The sequence below is a fragment of the Lissotriton helveticus genome, chromosome 8, assembly GCF_964261635.1.
Source record: "Lissotriton helveticus chromosome 8, aLisHel1.1, whole genome shotgun sequence".
Classification (NCBI taxonomy): domain Eukaryota; kingdom Metazoa; phylum Chordata; class Amphibia; order Caudata; family Salamandridae; genus Lissotriton; species Lissotriton helveticus.
In genome coordinates, this window is record NC_136069.1 from 1,573,163,185 (window position 1) to 1,573,185,799 (window position 22,615).

Consider the following 22,615-nt stretch of genomic DNA (forward strand, 5'->3'; position numbering starts at 1 on the left):
TGCCACAAATTTGAGGAAAATAAAAAAACTGAACGTTTTATGATTTACAGTACGCAATCCTTGTAATTCCTTATGCTTTACAGCTTCTCTGGGGCTATACTTCACGTTTCCCCCCACCGTTTCCAAGCGTTCATCCACCAAGATTAGACGCCGCGCGGCAGGTTGCCTATCTGTCTTCACGGTGGTCAGGCTCAACTCGTTGCCACAAACTTTTGTGAAGAACACACGTTGTGCACGATATAGATGTTTATAAACGAAGATTTAATGAAGAACGCAACCTGGCGTCAATATTCTGCCATGAGGTAGAGTCAACTGTCCCCCTTAAAATCTTGCACGCCTCACAATCTAGAACACATAACCACTTACATTATAACAGAGGACTTCACAAAAAAGAGCTCCTGAAAACACTGCTGCAAACCCACGCCCTGTACCAAAAATGGCCCCCACCCTTCCGGCTCACCAAGAAAACAATAACATGCTGAGTTACTTCAAATGTCTGGGAATGCACTTTGCAATCAGACAACTCACTCCTTATTCTCGCCCTTCACTTTTACACTCAGAGCGATCACAATGCACTCACACTAGTCACCCTGCACTCACAATGACAACACAGCACTTATGCCACTCGCCATGAACTCAAACAGTTCTCCCTCCATTTACCCTCCGGTCACATGAGCACACTGCTCACTCTGCACTCACAGTGATCACTCTGCACTCACAATGCACTTGCGCTGTTCACCTTGTACCTCATCCTGCACTCATGGGACACTTTACTCACCTGTCCCCCTCAGTGCTCACTCTGCAATCTCACTCAAACAAGCCCATCACTAACCATACATTCATTCATCCCACTCTGCACTTACAACCGCACCCAAATTCATATGGCCACCTCATTCACCCTGCAGTCACTCCTCTCACCCTACTCTCAAGTTGTAGCATCGCTCATAGTGCACTCACATGGGCACTGCTGTCACCCACACAGGGCAGAGGGTTAATGTCCCTGCTACAAAGACTGTGTACCAAGCAGATCACAGAACTGAGTGTGAGTAAACTACGAGTAGCCCTAGAAAAAAAATTCAATGTTGGTCAGAAAGGGGCTATAGAGATATGAGGTGCATTGTTGGTGAGTGGTAGTGAGGGAATTGATGGAGAAGGAGGAAATGGGGGAGGGGTGCCAAAAAAGACTGTTGCACCGTGCGCGACCAGTGCTAGGGCCAGCCCTGGCTGGGAGTCTTAGCTCCCACCACCCCATCCCCCGAAATTCTGGTCCAGTTGTGCCCCTGGTACCGGTACTCTCCTAGCCCAAGTAGAACTTGAGAAGTGGGGGTACTCTGTACTGGCCCATTAAAAGCACTGATTTCTAGGTAAGCTTCCTTATGTCCCCAATAGGTCTCTGCAGACAAACAGCTGTGCTGTATGGTAGGCTTCGCACTAAAAACTGGTCCCCCATACCACCCTATAACAATTAAAAGCAGCCATAATTGGGGAGTAGTGTGGTTCTCACAGACACCCCAATTATAGCTCCCAGACGGCGTAGCATGGTTTGTAACATTTGGGGGCGGGGGTAGCTTCAGATTTTCCAACGATCACGTTGGCCTTTAATGTTAAAATACATTAAATACAGGACGCATGAGAGGGGTTAAGGGGCAGTGGAAAGGGAGAGGAATACAGATTGGTAGAGGAACTAAGTGAAGGAAAACACATTTTTGTAAACGTGACAAAATTTTCGAAGATATGATTCGGCAGCTTTCTGAGTCATCTCAAACAAGCCTCGAAAAAAGGAGTCTTCAGACCTAAAACCACATTTCCCATGGTAGCAGGATAACGGTTGACGCATGCGCGAAGTGTACTCCCTCGCCGGCCAGGAGCATGACCGAATTCGCTTCTTCTTTTTCTGTCCTCGCGCCGCCTCCAGCGGCTGTCAGTAGGGTAACGGGAGTGAGCGCGCGCAGGTGCTCTAAACGGCAGCTCGTGCACGCGGCTGTCAGTGTGGCGCTGCGCGCGGCGGCGTGAGGGCCGTTATTTACGTTTGACAGAGAGGGGTGGGCTCTTTCCTCCTGCCCCTCTCCTCCGCCGCGTTCCTTCTGGAACGAACGGTGCCCAAGGGAGAGTGAGCGCGAGAGGCTGTTGGAAACTGCGTGGGACGCAGAGCTCGGAGACGCCAACGCCCAGCGCTCCATCACCCCAAGCTTCCATGGCGCAGCTTTCGTAGCCCGAGCTTTTAGCTAATCCCGTGCAAAAAGAGGAGCTGCGACCGGGCTGGTGCCACCATGGGAGACCGCGGCGAGGATGTCAACTCAAACCAGCTGCTGCCCAGGTGCACCGGGGACTCGCAACTGGACGCCGCCGCCTGCCTCTGGCTGCGCTTGGACCAGGTGGGTACTTGCGCCAGACTGTCACCGCTGACCTGGGCTCGTGCTGCAGGCTCGTTTGCATGCCTAGCAGGCGCCGCGAACCTTCTCATTGGTCAGTGCGCGCGTGTTCCCTGAGCTGGTGGCCAATAGGGCGGCAGCTTTACCATTGTTTGATGACATGACCATGTGCTCTGTTTAGCTTTAAGTCTGGGTATCAACACACTTATCATAACGCTAGTCTAATCTGGGCAAAGGGGAAGCTTGAAACCAGAGAGACGATTTGAACCTCTAAATTTAGCCCCCAATTGGAAGTGTCACAGATGCTGAAAATGTATTATTTATTTTGATTCTTTTGTATTTACGTGTTCGTGGGTAATAGGGCAGTTGTGAAAGTGTAGTTATGACCTCAATTTAAGAGATTTCATATGATGATGTAGGAGGTAGCTGCTTATTCAGTATAACCATAGAATTTCATAACAGACTTTGAGATAACTATGCGGAGTACCACACAGATTTACTTATTTATTGATATAAATAAGTATTATTGATATATCTTTACAATTGAAATCTACTGAGGAAATACAAGTTATTGTGATTTGTTGGACGGGACAAAGCGTGCACACTGTGCCAGGCTTCCTGTCTAATCACGATACCTGGCCGCCTCACCGGCGGGATCCTGGCAAGTCCCGAACAGGTTTGAATGGTGGGAGGCCATCCTTGATGAATGTTTGATTACAGGAGACTCCCCTTTGCAGGATCCGTCTGATTTTCTTTAAATTGGCTGAAATTTCAACCATTAAGTGTGTTCTTCCACTACATACACAGCACACCTTAACGTGTGTGCTGATATCTCTCACGTGGCTACCTCCACTTTTGTAGTCACCTCACCTTTTTTTTTTTTTTACACTGTGGTCCTGAAGAAAGCCTTAGGATTACTGTAAAAGGCTGAAACATGTTGACCTACACCTAAAGGATATTGAAGGTACATTGTCCTCTTTACTATATCCCGCCTCAGTTTTTAATCATGTCCTAAGACCATAAAAGGTATTTTTTTTTGTTTCTTTTGTTTGGGTGTTCCATAGAGACATTTTTAACTTTACCACTCCCTGAGCACACCTCACTGAAACAAAAAAAAAAAACGTTCCGCTGTAGTCAGGCGTTGAAGCACAGCTGGGTTGCATTCGGTAGCCCAGCTGGGACCCCAATGATGAAGTATGCCATATACTAGGTTGGTGGGTGAGGGGTCTTGTAACAAATCCATTTAATATCTGTACTCTTTCACATCATCTTGAGTCAACACAAGTATTAACACTTACCTGTGGGTTCGTCCATGTTGTTTGTACTGCTATATTGGGGAAGACGACGTACCCGTCTACTCTTTCCTCGCACTCTTGCTTTCTACATACGCCTCAATTATAAACATGCATAATCATAACATAATTTCATTGTCCTCATTGTAGTAATTTCGTTTGTCAGAGTAATGTCTTATTGTGTGACTTTCTCTTCAACTAAACACTATTTCTAGAGAGAAGCCAAATGGGGGCCTGGGTTTCTATGCATGTTACGTGACCTGAAATCAATGATCATGCGACCTCGGGTCACTGTTGGAACTGAAGAAACACATATAAAACACACTCGGCTCAGGTGTGATTCTTCAAGGGAATGGTAGCATCACAGCAACCTCAAAATCTTCGAAGGCCCTTGTATCGCCTTGCTCCATGTCTTTAGGTCACCAGGCTGGACTTACTTCGGCTTTGCTCCGGCAGTAGTGAAACGCAAACTACCGCACAGCTGCGTATGGTATTTAAGATCTAGGGAAGCACAAGGCAGCTTTGTTGGAGCACCAGCGCAGGGTACTCTACCAACAGAAGGTCAACCTTAGGAGATATCGCTCTGCGCTGGCCTTTCCCCTTGCATAATCATCTGCTAGGGTAAAACTATGCAGTGTATTTAATTAATTACCCAAATGATCTATACTAAATCCAGTAGAGCTGGAATTTCCACACTGCAGAGGGTGCACGAAATTTTCAGTCAGCATTGTTGCCAACTTAGGGCCCAAATAACACATGTGATACCAACAGCTGGCGTTTTGTGGTTTGTTCACAGTTTGCTGAAATACGGGGCACAGTGGACACAGACATTTGCCAGCCATTTTGGACATGTTTCCATTTTCTCACATGATTAGCACTCTATAACATGCTAAAAAATACAAATATGGCAAATACGGTTGGCCTAGAAGTTGCGGTATGTCATAAATGCTCTAGCTTGGCACATAGGGGAAGTTAGACGCTGTTTTAGGTGACTAAAGTTGAGTTCGGATATATTGGGTGGCAAAAGCCACAGTTAACCAGGCTCCAGACAGGAGACGGATTCAAAGGCACATAATCGTATAGGTGGAGTGACACAGGAAAGGAAGGTTTAAACCAACCCTTCAACTGTTCCATACACAAAAGTTTTATTAATGATGACCTGACCAAGTCACCAACCATTCCGAACGTTACCTAACCTCCCCTCGCTTCTCCTCTCCATCACCACTAAACACTCGCTGAGACACTAACGCTGCCTTTCTTTATCCAGTTCCACGTCCATATAATATACAAAATGACATTATTACAGATTTATCCAATAATTTGAGTCACCTACTTTTGCTCGGGGTTAAGTGGCGCTGGCTGTTACTGACCCAAGTCCACTGACTGTCCACTCAACTTTGGAGTCGGATCTTTGTGGTGGTGATCAGTCACATACAAGGCTCTGCTCGAACCTACCTGGCCACAGCAGATGTAAGGTCATAGGTATGTTCTTGATCTGACTCCGTCCTGCTCGCTCTCCGAAAGAGGGGAGTGGGGAAGACGGGCATTGGCCGAGCAGCGGCCCAGCAGCGACAGAAATGGCCAAATTACTGCATGGCTTGACAATACACCATTACAGTGATTGGTCATTACTCTGTGGGCAGAACCTTCCACCTTGCTGCACCATGTGCACAAACTGTGCACCAGAGAGGCCTAGACTAGGCCCCAGCAACCACGTTTATCAGCCAATCCTGAGGCTGATCCCTTGCTGTTACACAGCAAGAGAGCAGCGCCTGGCTTGAGCGTGCGATTCACGGCTCATTTGGAGACTGAGGGTCTGCGGCTTTGAGCAATCCCCGCTCACTAATGTCGAGAAGCCTCTAGTGTGCATGACGAGCTGGCTGGGGAAAGTCAGCTCTCCAACCCAACACGCGCACTTTGTGGCCTAAGTGCCGTGCTCTCGATGCCTGTGACCCATGTGTGTCTGCCTACTAAATTACTTGAACATACACCCCCTTTAGAGCCGCTGCCATACCTGCCGCTGAATGCTGACTCGCAAGTTGCACTTTTTTAATTAGTTTCAAATTAATGTAAGTGCACCTTACTGTGTATATTCATTTGAATGTACTGGTGGCCAAATATCAGTGGGGAACACCCCAATACCCTAAAGCAGGAACCGCCCCTGGTATTAACAATCACTGTTCAGGTATATATAAACAACAGTTTGTGCCACTTGATGTTGGAATATGAATGTTCCCCCAGATTGACTTTGGAATGTTGACCACTTTAATTTATGTAAATTATTTTTGTGAGGCACTGGCGAGCTACAACGTGGCCAAGTCAGAACCCTAGCAGAAGCTCACACTGCCTCCGTGCCATCTCACACACCGATACCCCCTCTGATACCAATGATAACTGAAAAAGTAAACCACAGGTTTTAAAATGCAATGAAATGTGTGGATAATCCCTTGAGCTGAAATTTCCTTATGTCAGATAAAGAAGCTTAAGCTGTCTAGGTCTAAAGGCTGCTGTGACATTCGACATGACATGATGAGGTCTATTGATTTTTTTTTTTTTTGTTGCGACTAGGAAAGTACAGTGAAATGACTCTTCCTGTCAAGGTCACTGGGACAGTGGAAGTGCTGGTCATGTTTTCTCCCTTTTAATCAGGCCAGGGTTCGGCCAGCTTTACTCTGTGTGTTGTTGAAAAGTGCCTTCCTTCTTAGCACTGAAGGTTATGCTAAAATATGTATTTTTATGGAATGCGTCACAGTGAAATTTCCATGCGTTTATTTATTACTTCTCCTCGCCTTTCAAAACAGGGCATACACGTTTCTTTTAGAGAGGGTCTTCACCTTTCACGAACAGTAGACGTGCAAGGCAAGGCATGCGATTTCCAAATCCGCTAAAATGCAGATCTGTGCTGTCCAGTTTTGCTGGTGCTGATCGGAAAGACGGGTAGGCTGTCGTTTGGTGGCCTGGCTTTAAAGATGACCGCAAAATGCAGACCCTGGCTTCGAACCAAAAGTCTTTCTGGAATCTTTTTTTATGTGAATCCGCTGCCACACCGATTGAGCCAGTTTGTTGAATGTGACCAGTCACCTCAGGGGACGAGGTATTACAGGGAAGGGCATGTAAGCAGTTCTGAGTGAATTTCATGAATCACTGAACTGTTCTTATACTGCGACTCGTTTCGATCCCTTCGAAAGGACGATTTTCATTCAGTTTATTATATTTTTTGTTATGCCATTCCAATTTCGTGTGTAGCTCTTTTTATTCAGCCTATATCGCAATTTTAGAACTGATCTATTTATAAAATAATTAAATGATATAAAAAGCTAGACATACTCCGATACCAACCCCCCTTTCGCTGAGACTATTTTGCGTCAATCGATACATTTCTGTGTCCATCAGAAATGCACGTGTTCAGTAAAAAAAAAAAAAACATGGATCCGTAGCGACGATTGAATATTGCATGGAAAGAATGGTACAATTATATCTCCTGACTCACTAGACAGAAGTCCCTTCGCAAAGTCGAGTCAAAGAAGAAATAAAAGCTAGTCCAAAAATACTGTGCTAGTAGATTTATTGCAGTTTCCAGGGCAATTTACCAGTGGCGGCTCCTCCGCCTTAGCGGAGGAGCGTCGCCCCATTGCTATTGCAGCTGTGAAAAACAGAAAATGATAATAACAAGACGTTATTATCTTTTTTTTTTTCGGGAGTCGGACCGGGGCTGGCTCCCTGACGCCAGAGCATGGGGGGGTGGTTTGCACTCCTCAGAGTGCACATGACAGTTTGGCCGAGCCTCTAGGGCCGACCAAACCGTCATGCGCACTTGGCATGTTCTCTATTGGGCTGTGTTGCAGAGCCCCATAGAGAACATGCCCTGCCTCCACAGGCACTACCTGGGCATCCAAAAAAGGATGCTCAAGCAATCACGACTCAGCGCCATGATTGGCTGGGAGAGCCTGGAAGCCTGAGTGCTTCCGGTGCTTCCAGCAGAGTAGGAGAGGTGTGCGGCGGCGGGAGAGGCATGCGGCGGAGAGTGTACAATTTTTTTTATTTGTGTTTAACCCCCTCCACCCCCGTTCCGAGCGAGCTGCCACTGCAATTTACATCCCAATAATATTAATTTGCCTGAAACCAAAATCCACGTGAAACTGCTGCAGTTATAAGCTGGAGTGCTGGTAGCATTCCTAAGAGACCATCCAGTCCATACATGTTCTGGTTGTAGGGCACTGGCACTTGCATCAGGCCATCGCACAATTATGTCAGTTCTGCTGCTTATGCTAGTGGTGTTGGTGTTCGTTTAAGTCAGTAACACTGCAGCTCGTTAATCATGTGCTGCTGTAGCTTAGTTACTGGATGCCGAGGTGCAGATGCTCAGTTCTTACGTGACACTGTAGCTAAGTTACTAATGTAGATATGCTTTGTTATGACAGTGGTGCCGCTCTTCAGTCTTATCCGAGCTCCTGTTGCTCAGATATGCCTTGGGATTTCTCAAATTTTCCGTAATGCCAGAACTAGTGGTCAAACATACCCGTGGTGCTTCAACTCCATTATATCATGCAGTGCATCTGGTGTTACTCGGTGATCCCTGTGGAACTCCTTTATTATGTTTGTGACTTTGCAGCTATTGCATGTTTCTGACTTCTGTTCATTTATAGGGCATAAACCATCCTTCAATGCAAGTATTATTGGGGGTAGTAGGTAAGGGGGTTGAAGAGGGCAGGGTGTAGAGCAGCCATGGCCTTTTCTTAAGGCCCAAAGAAAGCCAATAGTAGATGGCTCAGGGTTTGAAGTAAGGCAACAGTCCAAATAGCCTCATGGATTACACACAATGTTCTTAATAAGCCTGTTTGTTTAAAGTCCATCTCAGTGCTCAGTCGTCCCATCAACTTTCAGATACACGTTCAAACAATGTCTGTGTCGTGGCTTAGCATGTGTGAGAACAACTTTAGTGGCAGGTGCTCTCAGAACACGTTTGGTGGAGGAGGTAACTGACGGAGTGCTGAAACTTTTCAGACACTCACCCCAGTCACAGATCTGGGTTAAATCCATCATCGTTCTTTAGCTCACTTCACCACCTCAGTTCAGACCCAGCCATATGCAAATCAGTCTTGATCCTGTGCCTTATGAGAACAGTACAGCCTGAACTGCCAAGCCAGGTCTTCCCTGAACCGGTGCTTGTTTCCGGTCCAGGGAGGACCTGGCGTGGCTGTTCGGTCTGGGCTGTTCCCATGAGGTACAGGGTCCAGACTGATTTGCATATGGCTCAAGTGAGAGTACAGTGAGGAGTATTGTGATATGTATTACACTGTATCTTATTGTTGGACTTGGGCCTTTCTGCAGGGTCATCCCTGAACTTTTTGCCTTCCTCCTATATTCTCTCTGACCTGTTTTTGTTGGTTTAATGACACTGGGCACTTTACCACTGCTGATCAGTGCTAAAGTGCATATGCTCTCCCTACTATAAATTAATGCTGTATTGATTGGATTCCATGATTGGCTTATTTGGTTTACTGTCAGACCACAGTAAAGTGCAACAGGAGTGCCAGGGTTTGTAAATCCAAATGCTGCTAGTGGGCTTGCGGTACAAAAGGGGGTGGTGATGGACGGAGCATCTGAATCAATCAAACACTCACACCCAGTAAAAAGATCTGGGTTTAATCCATCACCATTCTTTAGCCCACTCTGCCACCCCAGTTCTGACATGGCTATATGCAAATCAGTCTGACCCTGTGCCTCATGGGAACAGTATAGCCCGAACTGCCAAGCCAGGTCTTCCCTGAACCGGTGCTTGTTTCCGGTCCAGGGAGGATCTGGCGTGGCTGTTCGGTCTGGACTGTTCCCATGAGGTACAGGGTCAAGACTGATTTGCATATGGCTTGGTTGGTATGGTGAGAAAAAGAACTATGGATTTAACCCGGATCTCTTGATTTGGGGGTAAATGTTTGCATTGTCCAGCAATGGCTATTTAATTAAACATCAACAAAAAAAGTTTCACATACCTTTCTCACTGTAGGAAAAAAAAGCAGCATATGTAATTTGTAATGTTCAACAGGGATTTTAACGGACATTGCTGTTAGACATTACTGAGTCTCCATGAGAAGATCCTCCTTGGTATTAAATATAGGACTTCAGGATGGATCTCCATTCGTGATGACACCTATTTTATTTTCAGTAGAGTTCACCTTCTCTGTTGGGCTGTTATGTTGCATGTTGAGAAATATCAGTACCCTCTGATCTGACTAGTCGTTTTCCTTAGCAGGTCGGGACAAAACTGCCATCCAAGTGCTAATACATCTCAAAGTGGTTCCCTAGTTCTGTTGACACCTTTCAGGGTTTTCCATTATTAACCAGAACCCCTAAAATCCTCAGGTTTGTAGCTTGTGGCTTTTTCCCCCAGAATCTCCACTCTAGGCTAGGTGGTAGATAGTTTTGGGTGTGCAGCCTTAAATATGTTTTGGAATTAATGTTTGCTATAGCTTCAGTGCAGGAACTCGTCTTTCTGTCTTACCCGCTCTAGCACACATGTTCTTCATTTTAGCCTGGACTCCTCTACATATCTTCCTATGGAAACTTTCAAGCAATGGGTAGGTCTTCCTCTGGCTTTTGTGTGCTCTTACCTGGATCTTGCCCCTACTGAGTTTGTATGAATGCATAATATTTCTGATTAATCTATTACATTTGTAGTGACAACCCTGCTGTGTATACAGTTAATCATATCCTTGTTCAGTTGCCTGTGGGAAAGAGTTATTTTAAGAGTGTTTTTGCCCTTCAGTCAGAGGTGTAGGGGGAGCAATAATTGAGTGTATTCTGTTTCCTCCTGCACGTTTCAAGCTACCTGTCAGACATGGTCTCTTCCGTCTTTCTTAATAAGTGCCACTTTCTAGCTGTCAGGAGGCCTCACCCCATGGCTCCGTTACACCGCTGGTACTCCTAGGCGCCCTTCTCCTGGCTGCATCTCTCTCATCATACACTACATTCACTGAACCATTAATTAGCAGGTTGGTAGCCGTACATCTCTCACTTGGCAGTCCTGTCCATCAAGACATCGTCACTATTTGTTGTGGGCTTCTCCTTGGGAAATAAATGTAGTCTGCAGCTGCAGTGCTCACGTGTCCCGTTGGAAAGCGCTCCGGTCAACCTAGATCCCACTTAATGAGCCTAAGTTGGAGCCTCAAGAGAGAGCAGCCATCTTGGACCACACAGGCTCAACCTCTCACGGAAACACTTTAATGTGCACTATCTACTAGTATTGTTATTATGGAATAATGCTTCTGGCAGTTTAACTGGGGGGACTATGTTAAGGTGCAATATCTACTTGTATTGTTATGGAATAATGTTTCTGGCAGTTTGACTGGGGCACTATGTTAAGGTGCAATGTCTACTAGTATTGTTATGGAATAATGTTTCTGGTAGTTTAACCGGGGGCACTATGTTAAGGTGCAATATCTACTCGTATTGTTATGGAATAATGTTACAGTAGTTAATGTACAATATCTATTAGCCTTTCAAGGCATATGACGCACACTTAGCACTTCGTGACGTGGAGTTGCACTCATAACATGTGCCTCGCATGCCAATCTTAGTGATACAGTGATCTGCCTAGATACCCAACTTGAATGTTCTTTACCCCTGAAAGGCAAAGGACCAAGGGAAAAATATCCTTTGTCAAGTAGGATCTGTGCATGCTGATGCAGTGGGATTGCAAGGAATTGAATAGCTGAGCCTACCTAGAAGTGCCAAACAGACTGATGGCGCGCAGAGTTACCTGCTCAATTTACTATACTCACCTGGGCCCATAAACATACATACTTTTGAACAGGTAATCCGGCTTTTACCTTTGCCAATCAGGATTTTATTCACTATAGGACTTATAACTATACACCTTGACTTGCCAATCCTTGTCACCTGTATTCAAAGTCCTAAGGGATCAAGGGTGTTAGAATAATAGGTAGAAAATGTCATTTAGCTTCATAAATAACCACAGACTCTGGAAAGTTTTAAATACCCTATCTATGTAAATTCTTAAATGTCAGAGTTATTATGGAATAATGTTTCTGGTAGTTTGTTAATTCACAATATCTACTCCTATTGTTGTTATGGAGTAGTGTTTCTGGCAGTCTTTATAGTGGTTTCATTTACCACCCAAACATTCTCGTATGATGGCATCCTTAATTTACAAGTATTGGAGCCCTCTGTGGAATATTTGTATTGTATGTGCCACGTTCATTTATTTTAGGAAATGAAAGCAAATATCTAAACTTTCTAGCTTGAAGAGCATACGCCTGCCTCATATCTCAGTCTTGGCGAAGGAGTGGCAGGGGGAGAAGGATTCGGATAAAAATGCCTTGTGTGATGACTTCAGACTCAACGTGGAGAGCGATAAGATGTGCATAATCGGCAGCAGTTGCACATAGTGTAACATTGTGACCGTATATGCGTGGCCTCCGTTATGACCTCCTGATAACTTGAGAATGTGAAAATGAATTCAGCCGCAAAAAAATAACATGTGCTGAGGGAAACACATTCCGCAGACCGCTTTCTCTCTACTGATCCCACACAATCCACCGTTTTTATAACGAAGGTGGGTAGCCTGTGAAGAGATTGAAAGGACACATAAGGAGTCTGCTCACGTGAGGGAATCGAAAAGAACAAGAATAAGACACTGTTTGCAACAGTACTAGAAATGACAGTGGAGGAAAAGCCAAATGGAGAAACGCAAATAAGAATCTACAAATTCTTTAAGGCTTCTTTCTCAAAATCCAGACAGTTTCCACCAGGGCTTCACAGTTAACTTGGTGGAGGAGACAGATCCCTCCTTCAGGTTACTAGTGGAAGAAATTTGTACTAGGATGGGGGATTTAGTGGCCCACATTTCAACTAGTTAAAAGTCCGCTCTTCTGTACTAAATACAGTACACTAAGGTACCGATTACAGCATGGTTCGAATCCCATTTGTCACTGAGCAAATACCGTACGTTGTGCTATTTGGCCACATGTTTTCAGTCAGAAAATCCTGCTGAAACTTTTGTTGGCAAAAAGCACATCGTTTTGTTTTGTGCACCCAAGACCATGCTCTAGGGACCCCAAAGGGAAAGCCCGGTTTTTGCCAGCAAGATTCTCAGCAGGATTTACATACTGAAAACTTGTGAGTAGATTAGCACATGGGATACATGCCGCCTGAAACTGAATTATCATCAGTGATGTAATAATGGCCTATCTACTTACAAAGACAGTAACAATGTAGACTTGAGTTTTACAGTCCATAAATATTAACTCTCAGACTTCATATACACCTCATAGTGTCACTTGTCAGTTAATGTCAACACCCGTTTGCATGTGTAGAAGTCTGCTCAAAAGATAATGGTATCATCTTTTGAAGGCCCCACATCCATGTGCTTTGTGTGGCACGTGATCTTGACTTTTGGGTGTAATATGTTGCACTGGGCTGGGCGGAAACGGTAATTCATTAAATCCGACAATGGCAGTTGGGACTGCCGTTTACAGTAGCATTGTTTTAAAAGTGATGTATATCAATCTCACCGAAGGAAAATAACTTTGAAAAGCAGAATTAGTGTGCTGGGTCAGTTTACCAATCTGTACTGCATGCTTTGGAAACTGAGTAAAAAACAAAATCTCTGCATGGAAGATACAAGATAGCTCTGGAATACCAAAATGAAGTTCGGCTTTGTTGGTTTGTCAGGGATGGTGTTCTATTTGCAGTTGTTTTGGTGGTGGTGGTAACATTGGTAGTGGTGGTACTGTTATTGATGGCGGTATGATTGGTATTGCTTATGTTGCTGGTGGTATTCTTTATCTGATCAATACATTGCCCAATCATAGACATGGTGCATATAGCCAAGCACATGAAGATAGCTTACTATTTATTATAAAGCACCTTGCAAGTTACTTACTCAGGTGCTTTGTCAATAAATAAGTAGTGCATCCACACAGTGTTTTTTAAATTGTATCTTTTTACTGTCTTCAAATATGCGTGGCATGATTGAACATAATTTCCTAATTGTGATCCCCAGTATTTTAATAAAACATTGCAGTTCCTGGTTTGATCTCTACACCAGCAAGAATGCAACCTAGATACCCAACTTGAATGTTCTTTACCCCGAAAGGCTAAGGACCAAGGAAAAAATATCCGTTGTCAAGCAGGATCTGTGCATGCTGATGCAGTGGGATTGCAATGAATTGAATAGCTGAGCCTACCTAAAAGTGGCAAACAGACCTTGACGTTTATCTGCTTCTCGTAAGCCCTTTCCCTTACTCCACCTCCAGCAAACATCACAGGTCCACTGGTGGGTTCTCCTTGGACAAGTCTGTTTCCCTGACTATCCAGCCTTGTTATCCGAGCATAGCCTCATGAGGGCCTTCTTTCAAGGCATATGACGCACACTTAGCACTTCGTGACATGGAGTTGCACTCATAACATTTGCCTCGCATGCCAATCTTAGTGATACAGTGATCTGCCTAGATACCCAACTTGAATGTTCTTTACCCCAGAAAGGCAAAGGACCAAGGGAAAAATATCCTTTGTCAAGTAGGATCTGTGCATGCTGATGCAGTGGGATTGCAAGGAATTGAATAGCTGAGCCTACCTAGAAGTGCCTAACAGACTGATGCCGCGCAGAGTTACCTGCTCAATTTACCATACTCACCTGGGCCCATAAACATACATACTTCTGAACCGGTAATCCGGCTTTTACCTTTGCCAATCAGGATTTTATTCACTATAGGACTTATAACTATACACCTTGACTTGCCAATCCTTGTTACCTGTATTCAAAGTCCTAAGGGATCAAGAGTGTTAGAATAATAGGTAGAAAATGTCATTTAGCTTCATAAATAACCACAGACTCTGGAAAGTTTTAAATACTTTATCTATGTGCATTTAAAGCCTTTTTCGATTAGGACACACCAATACAATAATGTATAGAAATATTAGGAGACTCTTTTAGACATTGATACCTGGGAAGGGTGAGAAAGGGAAACAGTACAATGACCTTACCACACAGATTATATTTACCTAGAATGGTGTGAAGACCAGCCCTGGCCACGGGCTGGGACAAAAAACACAGGACTTTCCACAGATCAGATGCAAATGAAACCGGACAGGTGCAGAACAGGACAGGTTAATGCGGATCAGGACAGGACAGATGCAGTTCAGGACAGGTGATGATCAGGTCAGGACAGATACGAGTCAGGACAGGAACCCTCAGCTAAGTGCAATGCCTGCGTCACACCCCTCTCTACCGATTGGGTTATCGATTCTTCTCCCCAGCAATTCCCGATTCTTCTGACAGAGTGCTCCGCCAGCACCTCTGCTCTCAATCTCCTATAGCATTCGTTGGGTCAGTGACAGGTCAGCTACTCGGACAAGTCGGACAATCTAACTAGCTAAACCTACCTTAGTTATACCATTTTCAGGGCAATGGACCCCCCGTGTTGCAAATTCGTATATTCCCTTGGTTTGATTGGTCAAAAAGACGAGGAGAGGTCATCACACCATACCAGTATGAGATCGTTTCCATTCAATATTGTAGATCAATGTTCCTGCCCATAATTTACTTTCCCATGCACTTTTATTCCACCCAGCAATAAATGTTTCAAATGTATACACCATGTATTTCATCAGTTCCTCTTGAGGGGTCAGGCTCTCATCTTCCCAGGAATATTACAAGTAAGTCGGAACTTGGCTGCTTTTCAATGCCAATGCTTCAGAGTTTTAGAGTTCCTCTCCGCAGACGCAGCTCTTTCAAGATGGAGTTCAGAAAACATTTGTCGGGCCCAAATACGAGCTAGCAGCAAAGTCACAGAGAAACAATTTAGAACATGGAAATAAATGAATGCACTGTATGCCACTTATTTCTACTCTATTCCCATTACTTTATTTTTACTATAGCTTTATTAGTTAAGTAGCACAAACAAAGTTTAGTTAAAACAGGAGCAGGTGCTTTAGTATGTGAATCATGAAGCAGCCATCTTTAATACTAGTGCGCAGCTGCAAAGAATTCCCACCAAAGCGAAAGATACGTCACACCACGTGAGTGTGGCAGACTCATGCGCAGAAAGTTTCCTGCGTTTTCGGCGGCCATTTTAATGCTTTCGAGTTACTGTTAGTAAAAGCACATAGGAAAGCTTCCCCTAGATACTAAAATGTCGTGTAGTGCGATTTATTAGTTAAACGAAACATGTTGTTTAATAGATTACTCGTTATTTCGAGAGGATTGAATCCAAGCAAGTCTCTATACGTATGAAACCTTGCTCCATCAAGACCTTGACGTTTATCTGCTTCTCAAATCCCTGTGGGTTACTCGTAAGCCTTCTCCCTTACTCTACCTCCGGCACACATCACCGGTCCACTGGTGGGTGCTCCTTGGTCAAGTCTGTTTCCCTGATTATCCAGCCTTGTTCTCCGAGCAAAGCCTAATGAGGGCCTTCTGCTTCGAGGCATATGAGGCACACTTAGAACTTCGTGACGTGGAGTTGCACTCATAATATGTGCCTCTCATGCCAATTTAGTGATATAGTGATCTGCCAGATAGAGGTGAGATTGTGCAAAGTAGAATGATAGAACCTCGTACCTGTCACTTTCTCATGATCCAGCTCTGTTTTCTGAGCAAAAATGTCTTAATTTTAGCCATACAATTCAGATGATCACATTATTTTAATCTCCTTTACCCTCTGGGCTGGTGCAGAAAAGGGGCTGACTGATACTCTGAATACTAAATGACTGTCCGGTAGCAGTGGAAGAACACTGCCAAGTGTGCTAAATGATAAATGAGCTCTGTGTCTGGAAGGGGAGGGAGTTAAGGGCTGCCTGGTGCTATGGCTTGTAAGACTGGTGCTACAAAATGGCGTCTTGCCAACAATCAATTCATGTCTTGCTGTGTCTTGCCAACTTCCAACAAGCAAATAGTCCCTATTGCACTGCCCCTCATGAATTGCATTATGACCGTGCGAGAGAGAAATATTCTTCTGTGCTGACGTATTATGTCAGTGTCTCCAATCAGTGGCTGTTCGAGTCTGATACAAATAACTTGGGGGCGATTACAGTCTCGGTTGGAAAGCCTCCGACCTAAGCTTTCTGACCGAGATAGTCCGTTTAATTTCCGACTGCCTAATTACAATTTAGGCGGTCAGAAGTGAAAGCGGCCGGTCATTCCGGCTGGATTCTGATGGGCTCAAGAAGCCAGACGGCCAGTTGGAGAGCGGCGCGGAATCCATATGGACAGTGTTTTACACCGTCCGGATTACAATTCTCTGTTTCCGGCAGGCTTTCCATGCAAGGCTTTTCGACATTGAAAGCCTTTTGGCACGTGACTTTGGGAGCCCCTAGCAGTGCCCCCTTATGTTTGCGGCCTCCCGTTGCCTGACATCATATTAAGCCCCTTAGTGATTTCAGAGAATTTACACAAAGCCCAATTTATGTGTATTCTCAGCATTAGGTCTTTCTGCACTGTTAACCCTGAGCTAAAAGTGAGCCATTCAACATTTGCCACTCGTGTTGACAGCCAAAATCCACTTTACAGACCATATACCAGTTTAGTGTGTGTGGTTTGTACTGAGGGTGCATGGGGCATGCACCTCTGCAGGCTGCTCCACCCTTGTTTGCCAGTAAATATTGAGCGTTCCTGCATCTTCCGTGCTGTTCAAGTGCTAAGCTCTTTTTCATTCTGCATTGCAGCTCGCTGGTATCTCCTTGTTTATGGTATTTATTGCTTACCACTTGCAGTCTAGAGCTGGTGCTGCAGCTGGAGCAGTTGTATCTCATGAATGGGGAAGTAAGGGATGGGTCAGACAGCCAGAGAGTGATTTGCACTACATTGTTTAGTGTATGGTGGCTTCTGCAAAACTCCACCATTAAGCAAAGGGTGTTAATAAAACTGAAACCAATGACTGAGTTTGGAGCTTTACTGAAAACGTTTCTGAATATGCAAATTATAGGTGTGGGTGGCGAAAAAGTCCCTCTTTGCAATCCTTGAATGGGAGGGACATCCTCCCACTCCACCTGAATTTCAAGTAATGACATTCCCTATTGACTATATAACTGCAGCAACAAACTTTGCAAACACTCAGGTACTCAAAGTCAGACTTGCCTAAATTCATTTTTGTACATCGGACCCAAAATTCTTGCCTACATTCAAAAGGGTCCGCAAAGGTCTAATGCATGCTTTGCAAGAGTTAACATCAGTTTATGTTTAACCATATATTCCTAGGTTGGCAAGGATACTATTTGGAATCCAAAAAGATTTTAATTATAAAAAATGCCTTTTTACCAGCTGTGTGTCATCGCTGAAAAAACCATCCAGGCAGTCCAAGACCTTTTGAGAGCTTGAGTCTTAGGAGTATCGACTACAGTCAATATATATTGGTGAACATGGTTGCTCATCAAACTTACGATAAAGTGCCAGTATTCTAATGTCCCAGAAATCCATGGATGCTGTCTTGGTATTTCTTCTTTGCAGGAAAGTTAAGTTATTTCAGCCCGTGAACAATTCATAAACTTGTTTAATCACTTTTACACTTTGAGCTCCGCGTTTGCTTTCCAACCCATTGCGATATTTCTTTTTGCAACTATCAACTAGCCAAATCTACAAGTTTACATATTTGACGTGATAAACACTGTAGAGGATGTAATGGAATCTCTAAATCTGAAACCTCTTTTATGCCTCCAGTACCTCCTCCCAGTATGACTGCAAATCTTACCAGCATCAGATGTTTACCATCTAGCAGCCCCTCCAAAATGGCATACCTACCTTCCGTGTCTATGTGGAGACCACGCTTTACTTGTGGGATTTCCAGATCCGCTTCCCTCTTGAGAAAGCTGAATAGGTGCGGCCAGGATATCGCTTCTCCATTTCTTCCTATGTTTCTTTCATTCAACTTTTATTAGGTGAGTCTCCTGGAGACATGCGATTCACATCTCCATGCGTTTTAACATATAATGGGACACTATAACACTTTGCAGGTGTACCCAGCCCCCTCAAGTACCAAGTAATGCAATTTATTGATCTTCCCAAGGCCAACTCAGTTCCCAGACAAGCCTACCGATTCATACTTCATCTCCTGTGTACATTTGTATTTGGGGAGTACCTGTCGCTGACTGTCCATGCCTGAGGATATACTCATACATGAGTTGTATGGCTATATGGCCTCATCCCTGTATTAATAAATGCTTTGGTTTAAGATGTGAATAGATTACCATGTATGCAAAAGACAAAAAAGTGAGTTCCCGTTCAACTCCTCAGCTGAGATTGTATAACAACCACGCATCCTTCCTTTCAACCAAGAAACTCATGTTGAAATTCTCCAATTGAGTCATTAACTGTGTGTTTATTAAAGAAGAAAAACTACTATCATTCGGTTTGTTCCTACACGGTTCACAGAAAATACAGCCAAAACCCTGTAAGCTGTGCTCTTCACCTGCGATATGTAGTTCATGATCCGTTCCTCAGGCAGACCAAGTGGCTCCATTGTGGCTCTGGATCCCTTCTGGGAGTGCTGAATCCTAAAGTTCACACTGATCATGAAATAAGCCCAGCAGCCATAGGGGTGCACTCTGCTCCCCAAACCAGAATAGCTGAATTTCAAGCATAATCTCAGTCTGCTCCTTCACCCAAGATACCATGATCCAAGAGCTTTGAGTACCGTGTTATTGGTGATGAGTTATCTTCAATCCGATGAGCTTCCTCTTTAGCGGCTTGTTACTTGATGGGGCGTCCTCATAATATTTCTCTAGGTCTTTCTGTCCGGTGCCTGGAATTCCTCCATTGACATACCCTCTTATGCATTAGTTCGTTCCAGTCCTGCATTTTCAAGCCACATCCATGCACCCATGGGGAACTCACAGAACTGAGTTTTAACCTTAGGTTCTAACGACCAGCCTTGTACGGTTACAACAGGGCAAATTGAACATGATGCTTACATAGTCATTGACCTTCAAGAAGCGTGGCGCTGCAGCTGTACCAAAGCCATGTAGTCAGGGAAGATGTCAACCTTAGAATTTTCAAGATTCCTGGGGCGATATTCCTGTGCTGTTCCCAGTCTCTGTAGTTAAGTTGAGTAATATTCAGCCTATGTGACTCCTCCAGCACCAGTCTTCATTCAGGTGCCCTTTCCTCTACATAGAGCCTCTGCAGTGTTCCACCGAAAACATGCCGCAACAACAATTTTCCAGACAATCTTCAATGTTCTATGGAGCACCAACCAGCGATACGCTGCTCTTCTGTGATCGCCCTTCAGCATATTCCGCTCTGCTTCAGAACGCCCTTCAGCATCTTCCGCTCTGTGCTTCAGGGTCTCCACTGCCCTAGCTAAGTCTTTCACTTGAACTTGCGGTTCTCTCACTAAGGGGTGCAATGATAACTTGGACTCATTTTCTGTAACACTGGCCGCTTTTTGCTGATCTGCTCTGAGCAATGTTAATATCAGGAGTGCCACTTTGGTGTCCAGAATGGCTTGCAAATTAGCATAAGATTTTTCACTGTGTACTGCCACTGTCATTTCCACTATTTTGAGATTTATTTCTGTGCCAGCAGCCACATCGGTATCTGTACCTGGCCCTTTATCCCTGTGTTGGGGCTTTCCCATTTTGGGTTTCACCACAATGCATTTCACGGTTTGCTGGTGGTGCATGTCGGATTCCTATAGTCTCTGCTTCTAATGATTGACATGTTATGAGACACCCTTTTGCTTCTGCTGAAGCACAATTGCTTGTTATTGCCTAGCGCCTTTTTTCCTTTTTAAACATTAGGCATGTTTACTCTCTACACTTTCATTTCTTGTAACGTTTTGCTTTTAGTATTTTTTCAGTAGATGATTTGACTGTAACTCTAGTGCTGAGGCCATGAAACCATTGTTTTCATTGAGCTTCACATTAGTGACGCTAATCTTCAGAAGGGTTTGCTGCATGCTCATGAGGTGTGATTTCAACGTTTTGTTGAGAGGGGAATGTCCCTACACTTCCCACCCTCACCTTGAGTGTTAAGCTGCACGCATCTGATTTCCTATTTTTTTTTTATTATTAACACCAGTCGCACACTAATCTATTGTGTGTGTGTGTTTTGTGGAGGCTGAGGTCTATCCCTTGAAATGAACGTGGTACTGAACCTGTCCTGGACTCCGAGGCATGCATTAAGCGAAGTATTGTCCCTGTCATGGGTTTTGCATGTAGAGCAGTGGGGGTAGCATACAATGTTTTTGTGATCCTGTAGTGGTGACTAGCTCTTTTTTTATCTATGATAGTATTGGTAGCCTACCAGCTCCTGCATGTAAAGTTCTGCTACTATAAATTAACCCAGATCCTATTAACATTCCAGCACCTGTGTGCATCTCTGTAAATGTGTGGAGTGTGTGATGCATACATAGAACGTGTCCAAGTGAAGTAGCGTGAAGCCTGGCCTGTTCATGTGCACAGGATGAAGATTAGGTTGCTTCTACCAGACAGAGGAAGTGTATTGTTGACATTCCTAAGACGGGAGGGAACCTAGACACTGCATTGGGAAAGGAGGAGGCAGGCTTCACTTTAGATATTCAATTAGGTCATTTTGTTTCAAGAAGCTGCAGTGTAGTCTTCTTGAGCAATGCTACCTAGTAGATGATTGGGATGAAATGTGAGATCTGCAGTCTGCAATTCAGAAACTGCAGCCTCAAGTCAGAGACTCCAGTCTCTTTTATTAGGCATAAGTTAGTAATGAGAGTAAAAAAAACACGGCAAAGGGCCTGATTGTTACTCAAACAAAATATAAAAATTCCACTGGATATTCACCTGGAAACCGTAGCCATTAAAAAGCTAACTGTTTCTTTCCCAGAAATGTGGCATGAGCATTAGGGACTCAATTGTCCTTTATTATGTCTCACACACCAGACAGATTAAGCTTTTTGGTGGTGCAACACTTATTGTGGGCTTTTCAGGAATTTATAGTGGGTTTACAGCTTGCCCATTGTTTACCATTGGTTGGCTGTATTGCCGTTCCCATATTCTTGCTTCTTATTCTTTGAATTGCCTTCTTCTTCCTGTGCTTGTCCCTCCCCTGGAGCATAGCCTCTTTACCATCACTTTGAGTGGCTGACTTGTATCCTTCCACTGCTAACTTATAGATAACTACGTTTTTTTTTTGGGGGGGGATAAGGAATTACCACAAGAGAGCGTGTGTTTCCCATCTCTCTCCCTCATGTTCTTTCCGACACATGCTCCATATTGCCCTCTCCGTGTGTTTTGTCGGTTTCATGTCCTACTTCCCTGCTCTCCATTTTGCTCTCTCCCTTGTGTGCTTCTTCCCTAGCTATGTATTGCTCTCTCCGTCAAGTGCTGATTTTCCCCTTCCTGCGCCACCCGGGCATTATTTTTATTTTATCACACTCCCACCCAGCTCCATGCTCTTTAAAAAAAAAAAAAAAAAAAAAAAAAAAAAAAAGTACTTGAATAAATTGCTGCCAGTCCTTGCTCTGTCTTTAAAAATGGAAAAAAGTATTTCACAGTAATTGTTTGAATCAGTACTTTCTGGTTGGCTGAAGGGGTTCCCCCAGCAAGGATCAATGTACTGCTCCAGTCAGGGGCATGTGATTATACACACTGTACAACCCATGCTCACCCTTTGGTAGCTTGGCACTGAGCAGTTAGGTATCCATCAGAAGCAAAGTGTAAAGCAAGAGCGCAACACTTGAACACAACCATATTCTGCACAACACGAGAGACTTCACTCTTGACGTTGAGAAATGTATTTTATATCCGGCACACATTAAACAATGTAACATGAATACTATTAGAAATGGGTTCTCTAGTTGGCAGTGGTTTGCAGCATGGCACGAGCAGTCAGGCTTCTCAGTCAATGTGTAAAACATTTGTACATACACATAGTAACACAGTGAAAACACTACAAAAGGACATTACACCAGTGTAGAAAAATAGCCAATATTTATCTGAATGAAACAAGTCCAAAATGACAAAAAT

At 44.2% G+C, this 22,615-nt stretch overlaps 1 protein-coding gene across 2 annotated transcripts in view; it reads left to right on the forward strand.

Annotated features, from left to right (window-relative positions):
- Positions 1-1,920: 1,920 nt before the first annotated feature.
- The window catches only part of PGM2L1 (phosphoglucomutase 2 like 1), a 579,912-nt gene continuing 559,217 nt past the window's right edge, over positions 1,921-22,615 (forward strand). The window contains exon 1 of one of the 2 annotated variants that reach the window (XM_078658581.1): positions 1,921-2,375. In XM_078658581.1, coding sequence (XP_078514707.1) covers positions 2,271-2,375 — 105 coding nt within the window. In that variant the 5' untranslated portion in view covers positions 1,921-2,270. The remainder of the gene's footprint in view (positions 2,376-22,615) is intronic. The other variant, XM_078658582.1, reaches the window with a different exon arrangement.